At 33.0% G+C, this 18567-nt stretch overlaps 2 protein-coding genes and 1 long non-coding RNA gene across 3 annotated transcripts; 2 read left to right on the top strand and 1 right to left on the bottom strand.

The window, feature by feature from the left end:
• The first annotated feature begins 861 nt into the window (after window positions 1-861).
• Window positions 862-5279, top strand: LOC131004756 (glycoprotein 3-alpha-L-fucosyltransferase A). Its single transcript, XM_057931508.1, has 7 exons — window positions 862-1844; window positions 2205-2365; window positions 2622-2863; window positions 3470-3574; window positions 4087-4243; window positions 4388-4615; window positions 4755-5279. Exons 1-7 carry the CDS (start codon window positions 1437-1439, stop codon window positions 5008-5010), a joined length of 1557 nt encoding a protein of 518 aa, XP_057787491.1. The 5' UTR covers window positions 862-1436; the 3' UTR covers window positions 5011-5279.
• A 6270-nt stretch (window positions 5280-11549) lies between these two features.
• On the bottom strand, window positions 11550-12375 carry LOC131004782 (uncharacterized). The gene is made up of 2 exons (XR_009095101.1): window positions 11983-12375; window positions 11550-11723 (listed from the first exon to the last, which is right to left on the bottom strand). It is a non-coding gene; the product is annotated as an uncharacterized LOC131004782 (long non-coding RNA).
• A 2643-nt stretch (window positions 12376-15018) lies between these two features.
• On the top strand, window positions 15019-17953 carry LOC131004755 (ferredoxin--nitrite reductase, chloroplastic). Its single transcript, XM_057931507.1, has 4 exons — window positions 15019-15772; window positions 16223-16577; window positions 16652-16940; window positions 17019-17953. Exons 1-4 carry the CDS (start codon window positions 15385-15387, stop codon window positions 17757-17759), a joined length of 1773 nt encoding a protein of 590 aa, XP_057787490.1. The 5' UTR covers window positions 15019-15384; the 3' UTR covers window positions 17760-17953.
• Window positions 17954-18567: the final 614 nt, after the last annotated feature.

Genomic DNA, 18567 nt, shown 5'->3' with positions numbered 1-18567 from the left:
ATCCCCTCTCTTAGTTGGAATTATTCCTAGAGGCATCACCTTTTTTTTTTTTTTTTCCCCATATTTTAAAGCTGAGTTTAACATACCTGTTACTCCTATTTTAGTTGGGAAGTCTTGCCTCTGAAGTCAAGTCTACGATAGCCGATAGGAAAGGAAAGGGTCGACTTTCTTAGCTATCTTGCCTCTGAATTTTTTGGTCATTTAATATATCGTGGAAATTGATGAGTGGTTAATCAATACTTCCACAAAATAATAGTCATGGTAGACAATATGAAGTGGCAATTCTATTCGCATACCAAAACCCTTTTTTAAAATTAATTCTAAACAACTAAAACACTATTTATTGGAGATTTCAAAATTTTATGAAGTACTCTCTCTCCGTCCCATTATAAGTGGTTTGTATTTCATTTTGGGATGTTTCATTATAAGTGATTTGTTTTCATAAATTGAAAAATTTAACCTTTAAAAAAGTGTAGGTCTTACCACTTTGAACTAATTTATATATTCTCTTTAATTCTCATATCGAAAAGTTTTGAGCCATTTATAGTGGGACGGAAGGAGTAGTACTTGTTTATATCAGCCGTAGTCATAGATATAAGACATTTCATAAGTGTTTTTGAGATTCTATTTTCGAATTTCGATTCACTAACTTGAAATATCTGTCTTTCTGAAATGATTTTAGATATTAGTTTACTTCGACACCTGATTTTAGATATTAGTTGGTAGTTCTCTATTTTCAATTACAATAATTTTTTAGCTTTACGGTCACTTTCTAAATTTAAACGAGCTAACTAACAATGAGAAATGTATAAAAGGCTGCCGTTGGTCACATAATTGTGGTTAGTTGGAGAATAATATTTACTAATAAAACATCAAACTTTTTTTCCATTAAAAAATTATTTCCTGATGAGATAAATCAAAATTTAGATATACATTTAATAACATTTACATTCAATAATTATTTATAATTATGTTACTGTTAATTTTTATGTGTTTCAGTGAGATTGATCAAAATCTAGATCACACAAGCTTCCACCAAAATTTCAAGTATATCAAACCTTTCTCGTTTTGTATTTTTAAAAGTTTTAATTCGACTCCTACTTCTCCGGAATGCGTAAATTGACAAAAGTTTGTGAATTAAGAGTCTTCCCCCTCTTCTCCCCTACATCTTTCTTCGTCATAAGAAAAATCAGTGTCGAAATTGAAAATAAAAATCAGAAAATAAATAAATTAAGAAATATGGAAACTGAGAGAACCGGTCGGGGTAAGTCCACCAAAACCCTCTGCGCCTTCAACAACTCCGCCTCCGCGGACGCCTCGACATCAAGATATTGAATCACCACTCTCCCTCTCTCCAATTCTTCAAATTCAATACGTCCCATTTGTGGGCAAAGCTACCCATAACAATCGTTTACCATATTTTACGATTCAAGTTTATGGCTACTGCTAACTTCAGACAGCATCCGAAGCCCGAGGAATTGCCCGATCCGGACATCCCATCAACGTCGTATTCATCATCATCGTCGTCACCTGCGTCTTTAAACAAGAAGAAATGGTCGAATTATCTCCCCATTTTGGTGGGTCTGGTGGTGATAGGAGAGATTGCGTTTCTGGGCCGTCTCGATATGGTCAAGAATGTCGACATGGTCAACTCGTGGACCGACTCCTTCTACCACTTCACCGGAACGGTGTCGTCGCGGACACCCGAATTCGCCGGCTCGGATCGCTCTGACCCGGTCGCGGATCAGTTCGACAGCTGCGAAGCATGGTTGGAGAAGGAGGATTCTGTGCCTTATTCTAGGGATTTCAATAAAGACCCAATTTTGGTAAACGGAGGTGAAGAGGTAATTATTTTCTTTTTCTGGGTGGGAGCTGTTTAATTCGTTGATTGTTAGGAAAATTAGTAAGTAGGCAAGTGTTGAGCATAGAGTAGAATGATATTTGTGTTTCTTGTGACATTTGGGCTCATGTTTGTTGATCATTTATTGTAACAATCCAAATTGAGTTGCAGATAAGTTTTGAGATTATTGATTTACCTGCTTTGGTAAGAGCTCATAAATATGGTATATGGATAATCTGGATGCTACAATGGCAATTAGCTATGAGCCATTTAAATTGGGATTTTTTATTTTTTTTTGGTAGCTCTGTATCAATTTTGAGATTCTAGTGCAACACTTTTACTTACATAGTACGACGACGTGTAGGAGTTTAAGACCTGTGTTGTCGGATGTAAGTTTGGGTATGAATCCAGTAAGAAACCTGATGCTGGATTTGGAACTCCTCAGCCATCTGGCACTGCAGCTGTGCTTAGGTCAATGGAAGCAGCCTCATACTATGCTGAGAATAATATTGCCATGGCACGACGGTGGGTAAGCACAAAAGTGGTTGCTTTTGCTTCTTATTCCATTCTGTTCCTATCTCAAGCCATTAGTTGTTCATGGTTACTAAAATATGAGCTTCCATGCTTTGTGTATATTGAGCCAAAAGAAAAAGGAATAGTCATTGCAGTTCATTTGGTTCATGTTTTCATCATTATGGTTTCTGGATGGCCTCAACTAGATTAGCATTCGTATTTTGTGCACGATCACTAATTTGGTTGTGGTATGTTTGTTATGTTACAGTAGGGGATATGATATTGTAATGACAACAAGTCTTTCATCAGATGTGCCTGTGGGATATTTTTCTTGGGCTGAATATGATATAATGGCTCCACTTCAACCGAAAACTGGAAGTGCTATTGCTGCTGCTTTCATTTCTAATTGTGCTGCTAAGAACTTTCGGCTGCAAGCATTGATTGGACTTGAAGAGGCAAACATCAAAATTGATTCTTATGGAGGTTGCCATCGAAATCGTGATGGAAAAGGTGATACCTCACCTCAGTTCAACCCTGAATATGAAATTATATTTTATGCTTTTATGTGCCAAGTTATGGGAATTCTATACACGTCAATATAAGAAATAAATTTGTATTTACCAATTAATCTTCCTCCGAAAAATCCCATAACTCCTTCGGTTTCCTGTTATTCTCCCCTGATTTCACCTTGTACCAGCATACCTCTACAAATGAATGCACCCTATCATTTCTGATTGGGTATATCAATACGTAAACTCAATTTTGTTGTGATAGGTTCTTTCTTTTTCCCTCATATGCTGCTGAATTTTTGTTGTATTGCTGTAAGTGAGCTTTTTGGGAAACTTATCCTGTGATTACAGGTTCCAATTGTTGGGAAGCACTATTGAAACCTGTCAACTTTGGAAAACTGTAAAAATCTTTTTACAGTTGAGCACAACGTAGATATGCAAATATGAAGATAAAAAAATTGATAAAGGATATAAGTGGATGGTTGTTGGCACTGTAGTTGAGTTTATGTAGAGTTGAAATTTGTGTGTTTAATGCTCTAGATCCATCTGTCTTTCGACTTGACTTAATTGGATGTGTATGAAAATTTTTGTTTTCCCATGTTTTCAGTGGATAAAGTGGAAACATTGAAGCGTTATAAGTTTAGCTTGGCTTTTGAGAACTCGAATGAAGAGGATTATGTTACTGAAAAGTTCTTCCAGTCTCTTGTTGCAGGTAAAGTATTACATTTCTTCTTTCTTTCTTCTTTTGTGGTTGCTGAATTTTATGTTTGTAAATAGGCCTCTGCTGGTAGTATTGTTTATGTATACTTTGTATGAACTAATAAATCCCCTCCTTCCACATAATATTTGTATATATGATATTTACAGTATTTTTATGTACGGTTCCATAAGTTAAGACAGTTTAATGTGCCATGAAAGATACTGAATTGAGTCCCCAGTAATCTTTACAATTTCTTGCATTGGTGAAAAATCGGAAGTTGGAACAACTTGATTTGTCTATTCTGGGAGAAGTTGATACATGCATGGTTTACGCTACTATACGCTTAAGCCTTTTGAAGCAAGTCATCATGATTACTTGTGGAACGTTTTTTCTTTTCTTTCAGGACAATCCTGTCAGTTTGCAATTTTTTTATGTGTAGTCTTACACTCTGGAACTTGCTTAAGGTTCTATTGGGTCGGCTGCAACTCTTGAATTGGTGTAATTTAGGATTTCATGTAATTTAGGCACTATTCCTGTGGTGATTGGCGCCCCTAATATCCAAGATTTCGCTCCTGGTCCTGGTTCGTTACTGCATATCAAGGAGCTCACAGACGTTGATTCTGTTGCCAAGAGAATGAAATACCTTGGTGACAACGAGAGTGCATTTAATGAATCATTGAGGTCTGTATTTTAGTAATGACCTTGATGTAATCTTTCCTCAAGTTTGAATGCGTTTCTCTGCTTATCATTTTTCTATATGCTTGTTAATGTAACAGCTTTTGACATGTCGAGGGCCTTTTTCATGTGTTGGCTATTTTTGCTCAGGTGGAAATATGAGGGGCCATCCGATTCTTTTAAGGCCCTTGTTGATATGGCTGCAGTACATTCATCATGTCGTTTATGCATTTACTTGGCAACCAAAATCCAAGAAAAAGATGAAAAGAGACCAGAGTTTCAAAATCGTCCCTGCAAGTGTAACCGTGACTCAAAAACCACATACCACATATATGTCAGGGAAAGAGGGAGGTTTCAGATGGAATCCATTTTCCTAAGGTATGTTTTGTTCTTGTTTGCGCATGATTTCTGCATTTTCCGAATCTAGTTATAATCATGAAATTCTTCACAGCCTAGTATTAATACCATTCAAGTAAAACTCAGTTCGTTGGTACTGATGCCTTGTATCTGAATGCAGGTCAGACAATTTGACTCTCGAAGCCTTATCCTCTGCCGTTGTGCAAAAGTTTAGGTCGCTGAAACACGTCCCTATCTGGAAAAGTGAGAGGCCAGAGAGCATAAGAGGTGGGAATGAGCTAAAAGTTTACAAGATGTACCCTGTTGGGCTCACAGAGAGGCAGGGATTATACACCTTCAAATTCAACGGGAATTCGGGTTTCAGGGAGCACATAGAGAGCCACCCGTGTGCCAAGTTTGAGGTGATATTTGTATAGGTTGTGACACGGAGCATCCATGAACGGGGTCTCAGGTAGGGCGTCGCCCGACAAACTTCTCTTCTCCTCTCACCCTTCTAACTTTTGTAGGACGGTTGGCTCTAGGGTTTCTTTCCCGGTGGACGTCGTGTTCGTTAGTTTCGGGGAGTTTAGAGATGGGATTATTACATGATGTTGAGCCTTGAAATGAGGTTGATAATTGGTGTATATACTATTCTAAGCATTGAAAATGATTGAAATTGAGGAAACTAAAATGATCTTTTTGCTCAGTTGTTTTGCTGCTGTGTCTGTGTGTGGATGGTGGAATCATGGCTAGATCCTATTATTCGATTCTTGATTCCGATTCGTGGTCGATTTTTTAAAAGTTTTTCCTTTGTTTTATTGGGGATCCAACATGCTAAAATCAAACTTTGCTTTTCCTGATTTTGATTCGGATGAATATGATATGAGTTGCTTTTGAATATATTTGTTATGCATATTTATGATAACTTATTTCTTGTTTGTGGCTTAGAGTTTGACTGTGATATGTAAATTACTATCTAATTATATGGAAAAGCTAAATTGATTATGTGGCTCAGAGTTTGATTGAAAAATTAGTTGATTCTTTTTCTTTGACGAAAATAGTATTTGTCATGGAATGGAATAAAGAGAAAGGCATTTAAATAATATTCTCACGACAAATTAAATATACACAACTTGTCCTATGCAAAACTTTGCATGTTATTCCCAATTCCCATGATAATTAAATATACATAAATTCTTTTGTGTAGGAGTCCGTATATAGGACATCTTTAACTGTTCTGTTAAGAGTATTTTAGTCACGACAAATTCGATCAGATCCGACTCGAGCCAATTATATTACATTAACAAAATTTTAATAACAATAAATAACACAGATGATAATGAAACTTGCTTTTATAAAAACTACTAGTATTATTTACAGTATGTCTTATATGTATAATTTTATTTATTATTAATACAAATATTATTTATAATTAATAAAAATATCATTTACGTGATATAATTAGATGATTAGGTGGCGAGGCAACGACAAAGCAATGCAAAACCCCAAACCGCGATGCAGAATAGCAACCCTTAAATATAAATTTACGTTGTAGCATAGTGCACATGGATTATATTGTGACACTTGTATTTTATACTATGTAATATAAGCGCAGATCTAATTAACTAACTTAGCTTTAGACACGTAGATCCCTAGACAGAAACTTGATTTACAGATCTTCAAAATGCCTATTGCATAACACCTATAATTTATAAATAAACCTTTGGATAAAATATCTGCATTTCAGTAATACTATTTGAGCATCTAAATTATCTTCATTTGCCAAGGATGAGGTTGCATTTAATTTTAATAAAAAAGAAGCGAAAATATATTTTTATTATTTTCACATATTTATTGTGACAGAAAATTTTATTTAGGCGAGGCAACTCATTTTTACTCATTTATTCTCTAATGTTGAATAATAATAATATTTTTTTTTATTTTTTATTTATTACACATGAAACGCTAAGAATTTCGCTAACACGAACTGAGAGGAAAAAAAAAATTAATTCAAAATAGTAGTACAGTAGAAGATTGGACGATAATAGTACGGCACAAAATATCCAAGGGGCACACATGTTTGCAACTTGACTAAAAATGCAGTTGCCATTTAATCATTATGTTAAAAACATTTAAAATAGTATATAAAAATGAGGCGGCTCGATATAATATGTTGCCTCTCCAGTCTCTAGTAATATTGACCTTTCACTTTTTTGTGAGGCCATCCCAACTCTTGTCTTTTACTTCATCTTTTTAATGTATTTGTTTTATTTTTCATTACGCTAAACTGGAGTCCTAGTTGACTTGTATTGTATATGTGATAAGGACTCCTAATTTAGGTCGAACCTATTTTTTTATTTATTTATTTTGTCCCATCATCATTTCATAAATATTCTACAATGAAAATGAATACAAATGTACTGCAAGAATAATAATCGAGTTACCAAAGTCCAAATATTTGTGATTGGTGTACAAAAAGATATTATGTGAAATATATCTGTGTAATGATTTAAAAGACCAAAAAAATTGCCATAATAAAAACTTTCTCGAAAGATAATGACCTCATATTTATATATTGTAATAACATAAAGTATTATTTATATATGTAAATACTCTATACGCCGGTAAACACATATAGTTTCATAATATTAATATAGAAAATAGCCATCGGTCACAAAGATACTTGCAGGGGAAAGAACACTTACGTGTATAGTATAAAACAAAATATTATGATTAAGTTATTAAAACTTAACATGGGAGACTCCTAACTCAAATTCCCTTCGACCGACCCAAAAAAAAAAAACCCAACACCAAAAGTTACCCTTTTCGTATTATTTTTGAACATGTTAAATTTGTATTTTTGCTTCACATATTTCAATATGAGATTTTGTTTATAATAATAATAATAATAATAATAATAATAATAATAATAATAATATTGAAAATGTATACGACCTTTCCCCTACAACCCCACACTCACTTCTATGAATTATTGGACGATGCATATAATCTATATATATATGAAAATGCAGTTTTCAACGGTAAAAAATTACCGCCAAAATTTAAAAACATCAACTATTAAACTATTACTTGCGCTTATTCAACCGAATTCCAACATTTTTGCTTTATTTCAATTTGTTTTTCCCATTCCTTTTATCTTTTCATTTTTTTTCTTTCTTTCTTCTCAAAATTCGTGTAATTTGACTAATTAAAAATACTCAATATGCATATCAATTTAAAGATAATGAAAAAAGCTTTAATTTGATATATAATATATAAAAAATGGAGTTAAGCTAATAAAGTTATCACAAGTTAAAAGTTTTAAACAAAATAATTTTCTCTCTCATCTCTTATTTTATTTTTTTTCTTCAATTATCTATTTTTGTTTGATTTTATTTTGCTTTTTTATATTATTTGTTTATTTTTATTTTTATTTTTTTCGTTTTATTTTGTTTGCTTCATTTCGTTTTGCTTTTTTTTAGATTAAATTTCATTTTGCTTTTTGATTCATTATCTGCGCATAACCTTTTTTTGTGTGTGTATGATTATTATGGAAATACAATTGTGTAATTTTAATTGTTAAAGTGTCTGTATTATTTTTATTATAAATTTTTGTTTATTTTTTCCACTTAAGTCATGATTTAATTTTACATAAATATTAATAGTTTTTCCCCATGTTGTAGCATTTATAACTATTTAGTAGAGAGGTAAGAATAGTAGAGTATTTGATTGTTTTCATATATTTTGTTATGTGTATGGATTATTCTAATAATTTATTTCATTTATTATAATGTTACTTTAAAATTAAAATTTATATAAATTCTTACGTGACTGAACTCGAATTTGAGATCTTTAGTGTCGTTAACCACTTTATTATTAAACCGACATACATCTATTTTTCCACTATACACTTTCTTAAGGTGTATGCTCACAGAAGGAATAAATAGTGTAAATAATTTGTGAGGATTTGAAAAATATTATTTAAATTATCTTTTAAATTGCTCCATGTAAATTAGTTGGTGGCCATATTTTTTTTAATTATTGGTAGCAACTTGAACTTCTATCTCCATTTATATTATGTTATATTAAGATATTTCTATCTGTATTTGTAATTAGATTTCGTATGTATATAAAATTATGCAAATTTTGATAATATGATCGCATGGGCTACAAAACTCTAAATTTTAGTTATGAAATTGATTTTATATAATATTTTCTGCAAAGGGTTACAAAACTCTAAATTTTGGTTATGAAATTAATTTTATATAATATTTTCTACAAAAGCTAAGATATTTAAAATCACATAAATATAGAATATATAAATACAATATCTAAATATTACTTTTTTAACAATTAAATATAATTAAAATTTGTATAATATTAATATTATACTCTTTTCGTCCACGAAAGAACTTCCTAGGAGGGAGTGATACAAATTTTAAGAAAAAAGTTGTTGAATGTATTAAGAGTGGAGAAAAAGTTGTTGAATGTATTGAGAGTGGAGAAAATGTGTTGTAATTAGTATTGGAAATGATGAAAAAGTGAAAAGTAAGTGGTGGGGTATAGTCCAAAAATAGGTAGGAAGTTCTTTTGTGTACGTCCAAAAAGGAAAAGTAGGTAATTCTTTCGTGGACGGAGGGAGTATATAATATATTTATTTACTATAATTGTCATTACACTTTATATAAAATTGAAAATTTTAGTATTTTCAGATGCAGGTTTGTTATTCCTTTATTGATGTGGATTATTATTATTTTTAAATAATTTCATTTGCTTATATTTAATTATGTTAAATATTTATATTTATTTAACATGTCATTTTTGTTTATTACGTATATTTATTTAACATATTTAATTTTGATGTTCGCCGTGCATCGCACGGGTAGACGTACTAGTAATTGATTATGTTGCACATGACAACGAAAACTCTTACCCAATTTACCTTTTAATAAGCAAATCTATATTATATATAAAAGAGCAGTCCAACGGCTATATTTTCCGGCCACCACTGCCGCCAATTTTTAAAAATCATAACCGACCGAATATTTGTAAAGTCTTACTTAAAACTGATTTGTTGGAGTTTAAATTCAAATCTTTTTTGAATTGTCGAAAATTAATCGGCGATATTTTTAAATTGTTAAAATTCATTGTATTTAATTTGGCAGTTATTTATAGCAGCCACGATTTCATAACTCCACTAAGCCACTATGCTTCTTTAATTTATACTAATAGAAAAATAACTACAATCAACTACATCAATATTTTTGCCCATATATGTGTTTTTTAGATAACCAATTATTGCATTTTATTGTGTAAGAATTTTTTTTTATTTTTTTTTCTAAGAATACTTATTGCATATTATGTCGTATTATATGTTGTGTAATATTGTATGACATATAATATATAATTGTATTATTATTATTATTATTATTATTATTAGACTACATTTTGTTTCATATTATTGCTTATTATTTATTTATTATATATATATATATATATTATTACAAAGAATTGATTCAGCTCAATAATATTTCTTATAATGTTATATATATATATATATATGCTATATTTATAGTTATCATCAAATTGATAACGTATCATATTATCCCAATACTTTTTTTATTGATTTTATTATACTTTTGTTTATTATATAAGTTAAATAATAATTTTTTTAAATTTAAATTAAGTATATAATAATTTTATACTTTAGTATTTAGTAATATATTTTCAAGTTACGAATTCAAATGTGTGTTTCTTATATCAAATATTTTTTTTCTATTTTTTATTTATTAATTTATTCTATATTATATTTATAGTTTTAATATTAAATTACTAAAAACATTATTAAGTTTTTGTAAATAAAACAAAATCCGTTGGGCCAAGAAAATAATTTAGCTGAATGATTTTCTTGATATGTTTTTTTATAATTAAATATATTTATATATTTATAAGTTAATACTTATATATTTTTAAATTAGAAAACCAAATATTGGTTAATTTTATTTATGTTTTTGGTACAACATGTATATACACTAAAATTCTTGAATAACATCAAAGGTTTAGGAGTACCAAATCGTAAAAATATATTTAAAGATTGGAACTCCAGCTGTTTTGTTGAGAAACAATGATCATGCAAATGGATTGTGCAAAGAAACTCGATTCATGATAACAAGATTTGAATATTATGTTTTGGAAGCACAAATTCCTATAGGAGATAACAAAAAAAAAAATGATTATAAGAATGTCATTGACTCATGTTGATCTAAGATTGTCATTTAAATTTGAACTAGCTTTTGCACCCTGTGCAATGCACGAGAAAACATTTCAAATTTTTATATTTATAAAAAATTTAGTACTAATTAATTATCATACTTATAAATATAATAAACTATTAATTTTAACTGAATATATTTAAATTGAATATTGAAAAAATAAAAACTTAAAGAAGAATTCATAATTATTAAATTTGATATTATGAAAAGTAAAAAAATAGGTTAAAAAATAAAAAAAGTACCAATATATTATATATTGTAGATGGAGACAATTTCCTTTAATTGTCATTTAAGCAACGCCGATAAAAGTCAAGATTAATCATTCTCACGTGTTAGTTTATTTTTGTCAAGACCAATTTCTACACTACAAAAATTTGGGTACAACTGGTGTACCGTATAATCGAATTGATTCGCACTCAGAATAGTATCATTTACACGGTTCGGGTCATGATGCGAGTTCAGGTCAGGGTGCGGACCAAGGTTTGAGAGCAGGTGCAACCCGGGTGTACAATACACTCGGTTGTACCGAAGACCACCTCTTTCTACACATGGCTAATTGTACGTTGTGGTATCAAGAATACGAAATTAGTGAGAACTTAAAATTCGATTTATTTATACACAATGTCTTATTTTTACATTTATTTATTTAAAATATTATATAAGAATAACGTCTACCGTGCAACGCACGGGTGGGCGTATACTAGTTTTGAATAGAAAATGTCAGTCGATATGCTTAAGCAAAGCAATTGAGCGAATGTGTTTTCTCAAAAAAAAATAAAAATTGAACAAATGTGTACTGCATAAAGAACTTTTCTTGCAAAAATTGGAAACGGATCTGCCGCCGGAGACGTCTTGAAGCAACGACGCTAGTCGATTCCCTGAAATAGGGAAATAATTAGAGATTTATTAATTTAAGGTATTAAAACCATAAAATAGAGAAAAAGAAAAGAGATTGAAGAAAGGGATGACAGCAGCAGCCGTGAGCCACCGCGGCGTGGCGACGACCGCCGGCGCTGCATGCGCCGTCGCGGCTCGCAGCTGCCACTGCAATCTGGACAGAGGGAGAGAGAGATCAAGAGGGGGCAGAAAGAGAGAGATCGAAAGGGACCAGAGAGGGGGAAGAGAGAAGGGACATACCTGGGATGGAGAGGCCGGTGGTGCGTCGGAGACGGCGGTGATGCGGCGGGCCTTGCCGGAGGGACGAATCTCAGAGGCGAAAACAGAGGCAGAAACCGTAAAAGTTGGGAATCGTCCCAATTTCACAACTATTAATTGTTTATGGAAATTAAAAAGAAGAGGGTGAAATTATTGTACAAACGAAGAAGAAAGAAGAAGGTGAAGAAAAAGAAAAAGAAGAAGGTGAAGAAAAAGAAAGACACGAAGCCGTAGAAAAAAAAAAGACAGCATGAAGAAGAAGAGGAGGATGCAGCGGCGGGTTTGTATTGAAAATGATAAAATTGTGTAGGGCATTCACGGTTCCTTTTTCATATTCTTTATATTATTTGTATTTAATTATGAGCTTTTAATCCCTCTAAAAAATACAATGATGGGCTTCTAATAATTTTTTTTTGAAGCGGATGGGCTTCTAATAATATTACATAAGTTGCCCAAAACTATTATGTTAGGCATGTTAATAATTCATTTTAATTTAATTAATTAAAGATCTAAAATTATTTAACTATGTGTGGGATATTGATTAAAATTATAGAACTTTAGATATGGCTTATAATTATTTATTTATTGTTTGTGTTTGTGTTTGTGTATGAAAATATATATTTATTTTTGTATAGCGCCTAATACTCTATAGTTATAATGTGTGATGTCAATTATAACTAGCATTTGCACGTCGTGCAATGCACGAGAAACATTTTTCAAATTCTATATTTATATAAATTGATAAAACTCAATTATTATATTTATAAATATAATAAAAAATAATTTTAACTGAATATATTTGAGTTTAATATATATTAAAAAAATAAAGAAAATTACACAATAATAAAAATTGATATTATGAAAAGGCAAACACAAAGTTAAAAAATAAAAATGAAAATTGAAATTGAAATATGTCTTTTTAATATATTATAGTAGATTGTAGATTACTAATAATTTAAATATTCACATAATATACTCCTTTAGATTATTAACTATTTTTTGATAATAATTTATGAGTATCATATTCCTAAACCAATTTGTTATTTTTAGATTATTAACTATTTTTTTATATTGATGATTTAGTATTATTTGTTCAAAATGAGATTGACTTAACTTATTTACTTTTTAATTTATAAATTTAATTAATAATATATGATACTCATTAAATTTAATATTATACTCATTCAGTTGATAATCTATATATAAAAATAATTATTGTCATGTTCCTTTTCGGAAATTTTTCGATCTATGCTTATTTTCAACTCCTCGAATCATTTTTGAGTTCCTTGACGTGTATCATCTCACAACTCACCAATAATATCATTGTTCATATAAATATTGTATTAGAGTTTAAAAGTAACAGTTGAAATCCAATTCAAATATGCAACATTATTATTCAATGGTACATGATTAAATTTAACAAATCAAGCAATTTTGTTTATGAAAAAAAAAATCATATCTTATTTATAAACTCTATATATTATAGGGAGATATAATTTATTTAACGGTAATATTTTTTCAGTAACAAAAATGGAGTAGTTTTTTTCCCAAAATTTTAAAAGTTATTTAAATAAATGTGTATACATTTTATTTTTCACTTAGATTATAAGAATCGAATTATAAAATGTAAGTGATGAGGAGAAACAAAAGCGCAATAAAGAGGGAAATGAACGAATGTAAAGACGCACATATATAATTTCCTTATTTTGCAAAAGTCGTGACCGCTTAGGTGATAAAGAAAAAATTAGGGGTTGTTCATATATTTTTACATTAATATTAGACCAATTAATTTGGTTCATGAGATATAATGATTTTAGTATATTTTATTTAATTAACAATGAAAACTAACTATATTAATTTGTAAAAAAATATTTTCATTTTTCAACTAATTTTCAATTCTTTAAGAAAGAAAATAAAGGTTTTTTTCAAACATGATGAAGATTATTATTATTACAAGAGGTATCCGAATATAATCAATTATGCAACTCGCATGCAGGCGAGACCTCAAAACCACACAACGGTGGAAAAACTACACCGCATGCAGACATGAATACAACACCACTCAAAGGTGAGAAAACATCAGTACACGCAGGCGGGATTGAACCCAATACCTCCCACAAATGAGAGTCTTTGAGTGCCTCAGCTTTGCCCCTAGAGCAAGGCATAATAATAATAATAATAATAATAATAATAATAATAATAATAATAATAATAATAATAATAATAATAAAACATGGCTTGAATGGATTATAGCTATATGGAGTAATATATAATTCATACTCATTTATATGTTTTTCATTTTTTAAAATTGTATATATTTATATTCATTATCAATTAAAATCAATTAATGTATTTAAAAGAAATCAACTATTAAAACTATAAAATTGGAAATTTATATGTTTTTAAATTCAGGTTCTTTATTGAGTAATTGGTATAAATTATTTTATTTATATTTATTTATTTAAATTATTATTCGATTTCGATGTTCGCCGTGCATCGCACGGGCGAGCATACTAGTAAGTATTTAATGACAAGATAGATTGAGAATTTAATTTTACGAGGCCTGTTTTTCTAAGTCGTGTTGGAATCAACACTTCACTCTTGAATTTATGGATTTTGCTTTGTGCCACTTCACAGAGTTTATTAATATTTTGGTGATCGTATATGAAATTTTTACCTACTACAAAGATTTAATAATATCCATACATAACAAACTATATGAATACTATATTTCTATTTGGAGAAAAAACTTAATTAAGCAAATTCGAAGCATCATAATCATAGATTATCTAGAAATAGGAGGGTTTCAGTAAGATCTACGTTATAAATATATAATTCATGAATATAAGTTTAAATTTAAATATAAATATTGTTTAAAAAGTTTTAACCTATCTCGCCATCTAACTATTTTCGGATGAAAACAATTTATGATACTTGATGTTGGGACAATAAAGTATGTGCGTGGTAGGAAAAACAACCCAAATATAGTGCCAAAACAAAAGACCTCAATTTCGAAATTAAAGGCTTAGATTAGAGTTGCTCTATTTTTCCTTATCTCTAAAGCGTCACACCGCCACAAGCCATCTCCCCCTCTAACTTTCCAGTAATTCCCAAAACACCCCCACCTCAACTCGCCACATTGAGGCGGCCCCACACCCCTATAAAATAACTAACTAAGGGCATTTCAGTCAAAACATAGCAACTGTCACCTAAGCATAGAGAAATGACCTTTAGCAATGTTCAAGAGACCAAAACACTTGATCATCCACACCTCTTAAAGTCCATTCCCCCCACCCTACAAAATGGTCTCACCTCCACCACCACCACCATCACCGCCACCCTCCGCCGCCGCCGCCGCCATAGTCAAACTGAGCTCCCTTCAGCATGTCATCGCTTCATGTGAAGTTCTTGGCACCATCGATACTGCCAATTAGTAGCAACAATAGGTTCAAGAATGTGAGGTCCCACGCCACCCCGCCGCAGACGGCGGCTCCGCCGGTGTCCGGGGCAGCGGAGGTGGACGCCGCGAGGCTGGAGCCGAGGGTTGAGGAGAAAGATGGGTTCTTCGTGCTCAAGGAGAAGTTCAGGCAAGGGATAAATCCTCAGGAGAAGGTGAAGATCGAGAAGGAGCCGATGAAACTGTTCATGGAAAACGGAATTGAGGAGCTCTCCAAAATCCCCATTGAAGAGATCGACAAATCGAAGCTCACTAAAGATGATGTTGATGTTAGACTCAAATGGCTCGGCCTTTTCCACCGGAGAAAACATCACTGTAAGTCCATCTTCATCTCAACTTCATTTTTCATCGATTCAATCCGTACCATATTGTGCCACCTCAATTTAAGCAGATTCTGCAGCAATCGTCAATTTTTGGAGCTACAATTTGTTTATAATCATTCATTTATCTGAATAACATGAAGGGATCGATATGCATAAATGTGTGTGTGTGTGTTGTGTTTACTTGGCATATTATGCCGGCTCAATTTTCAGCAGATGCTGCAGCAATCTTCAATTTTTTGTTTACATCATTCATTTCTTGAAGGATATGCATAAATGAGAGAGAGAGGGAGAGAGTTATTTTGTTTACTTATGATATCATTGCAAAATTTATAGGGAGAGAGAGAGTGTTGTGTTTACCTATATAGTAACTGTATCTTATGATTGCAAAATTGGAAACATGAATTTAGGATCTGATGTTGAAATTGTGATGATGGTACATCAGATGGTCGATTTATGATGAGGCTTAAGCTGCCAAATGGGGTGACAACGAGTGCTCAAACACGGTATCTGGCGAGTGTGATTAGGAAATACGGCAAGGATGGTTGCGCTGATGTTACCACAAGGCAGAACTGGCAAATCCGTGGCGTGGTTCTAGCCGATGTCCCCGAGATCTTGAAAGGCCTTGACGAAGTCGGATTGACAAGCCTGCAGAGTGGGATGGACAACGTCCGGAACCCCGTTGGGAACCCTCTTGCCGGGATTGATCCTCATGAGATTGTTGATACTAGGCCTTACAATAATCTCCTCTCTCAATACATCACTGCTAATTCGCGTGGAAATCCCTCTTTCACCAACTTGTAAGTCATGTGCTCTTCATCTTGCTCTGCAAATGTAGGTAGCGAGTGTGTTTTGATGAAAATGGTGATTGCAGGCCTAGGAAGTGGAATGTGTGTGTGATAGGATCACACGATCTGTACGAGCATCCGCACATAAACGATCTTGCATACATGCCGGCCACAAAGGATGGGCGTTTCGGGTTCAATCTTCTGGTGGGAGGGTTCTTCAGCCCCAAGAGATGTGCTGAGGCCATCCCTCTTGATGCGTGGGTTCCCGGTGATGACATCCTCCCCGTCTGCAGGGCGATCCTCGAGACTTTTAGGGACCTCGGGACCAGAGGCAACAGGCAGAAAACAAGGATGATGTGGCTCATCGATGAACTCGTGAGTATCACTCATTTATCCCTCCTTTTAAGGGAATGATGGGCTCCATTTTGATAACATATTTGTATGATGATGCAGGGCATAGAGAAGTTCAGGGAGGAAGTAGTGAAGAGGATGCCGGAGGCGAAGCTGGAGAGAGCGTCGGGCGAGGATCTGGTGGACAGCCAATGGGAGAGAAGGGACTATTTTGGGGTGCATCCTCAGAAGCAAGAAGGGTACAGCTTCGTGGGCCTCCACATCCCCGTGGGGCGCGTTCAGGCGGACGACATGGACGAGCTTGCACGCGTGGCTGACACGTACGGGTCGGGCGAGCTGAGGCTCACGGTGGAGCAGAACATCATCATACCAAACATCCACAACTCCAAGCTAGAGGCGCTGCTCGGGGAGCCCCTCCTCACGGAGAGGTTCTCCCCCGAGCCGCCCATCCTCATGAAGGGCCTCGTGGCCTGCACCGGCAACCAGTTCTGCGGCCAGGCTATCATAGAGACCAAGGCGCGGGCCTTGAAGGTCACCGAGGAGGTGGGGAGGCTCGTCTCTGTCACGAGGCCCGTGAGGATGCACTGGACCGGCTGCCCTAACACGTGCGGCCAGGTGCAGGTGGCCGATATCGGGTTCATGGGGTGCATGACGAGGGACGCGGACGGAAAGATCGTCGAGGGGGCCGACGTGTTCCTCGGCGGGAGGATCGGGAGCGACTCGCATTTGGGAGATGTGTACAAGAAGGCTGTGCCTTGTGATCAGCTGGTGCCATTGGTTGTGGACTTGTTGGTGCAGAAATTTGGTGCTGTGCCAAGAGAGAGAGAAGAAACTGAAGATTGATCATTATCTATCTCAAATTGTGCATCATTTTACTGATTAATACTACTAGGTAACATCCATTTCTTCGAAGAGTTGGATTTTTCTTTGTGAATTCTAAAAATTGCATTAGATTAAGTTGTTGGGACTGAATTCTAATACAGTTATCTATCTTGGCTTATTGTTATTATCACAGTTCAAAAAACAGCTTTTGTTCATTTTACTTACTTTTTACTTTTTTCACTTGTTTGTTTATTCATTTCTGATTCATCGTAGTATTGGAGTATTAGAGTAGCAACATCGTTGAAAAAAACAAACAGAAATTTGAATAAAGAAGCCACCAACCCAAAAAAAGGAAAATAAATATCTTGGGAACCTTTGTATTTGCAAAGTGAATTTGACTAGGAAACACAGACAATCTTAAATCAAGATCCTTACAATAGATATATATTGCATATCAATATGACATGTTTTTGTAATTTTGTTTTAGCGTTAACTACAAAGAAAAGTTTGTATTAGTGACATGAGGCTTAATAGCTAATATTCGTATCATAAAAATTAGTGACATTTAAAAGTACAACTATTAGTAATTAACTACACTATCAAATGTCATTATTTTTTATGACACACATAATAGTTACCAAACTTTTATGTCACTAGGGGATTTTTTTTTTGTAGTAGTTGGACAGCCTAAATGAATTGGGAAAATCAGTTACATGTATACATATATATATATTTATATAGGAGAAAGATCATATAATACCCAAACTTTAGATAATATAGTATTTTTACAACTGCGTAAATGCATGTAATGCAATTCTCAAATGATTCA

This window comes from Salvia miltiorrhiza, unplaced genomic scaffold (assembly GCF_028751815.1).
Source record: "Salvia miltiorrhiza cultivar Shanhuang (shh) unplaced genomic scaffold, IMPLAD_Smil_shh original_scaffold_455, whole genome shotgun sequence".
Taxonomy (NCBI): Eukaryota; Viridiplantae; Streptophyta; class Magnoliopsida; order Lamiales; family Lamiaceae; genus Salvia; species Salvia miltiorrhiza.
This window is presented reverse-complemented; position numbering and strand designations above follow the sequence as displayed.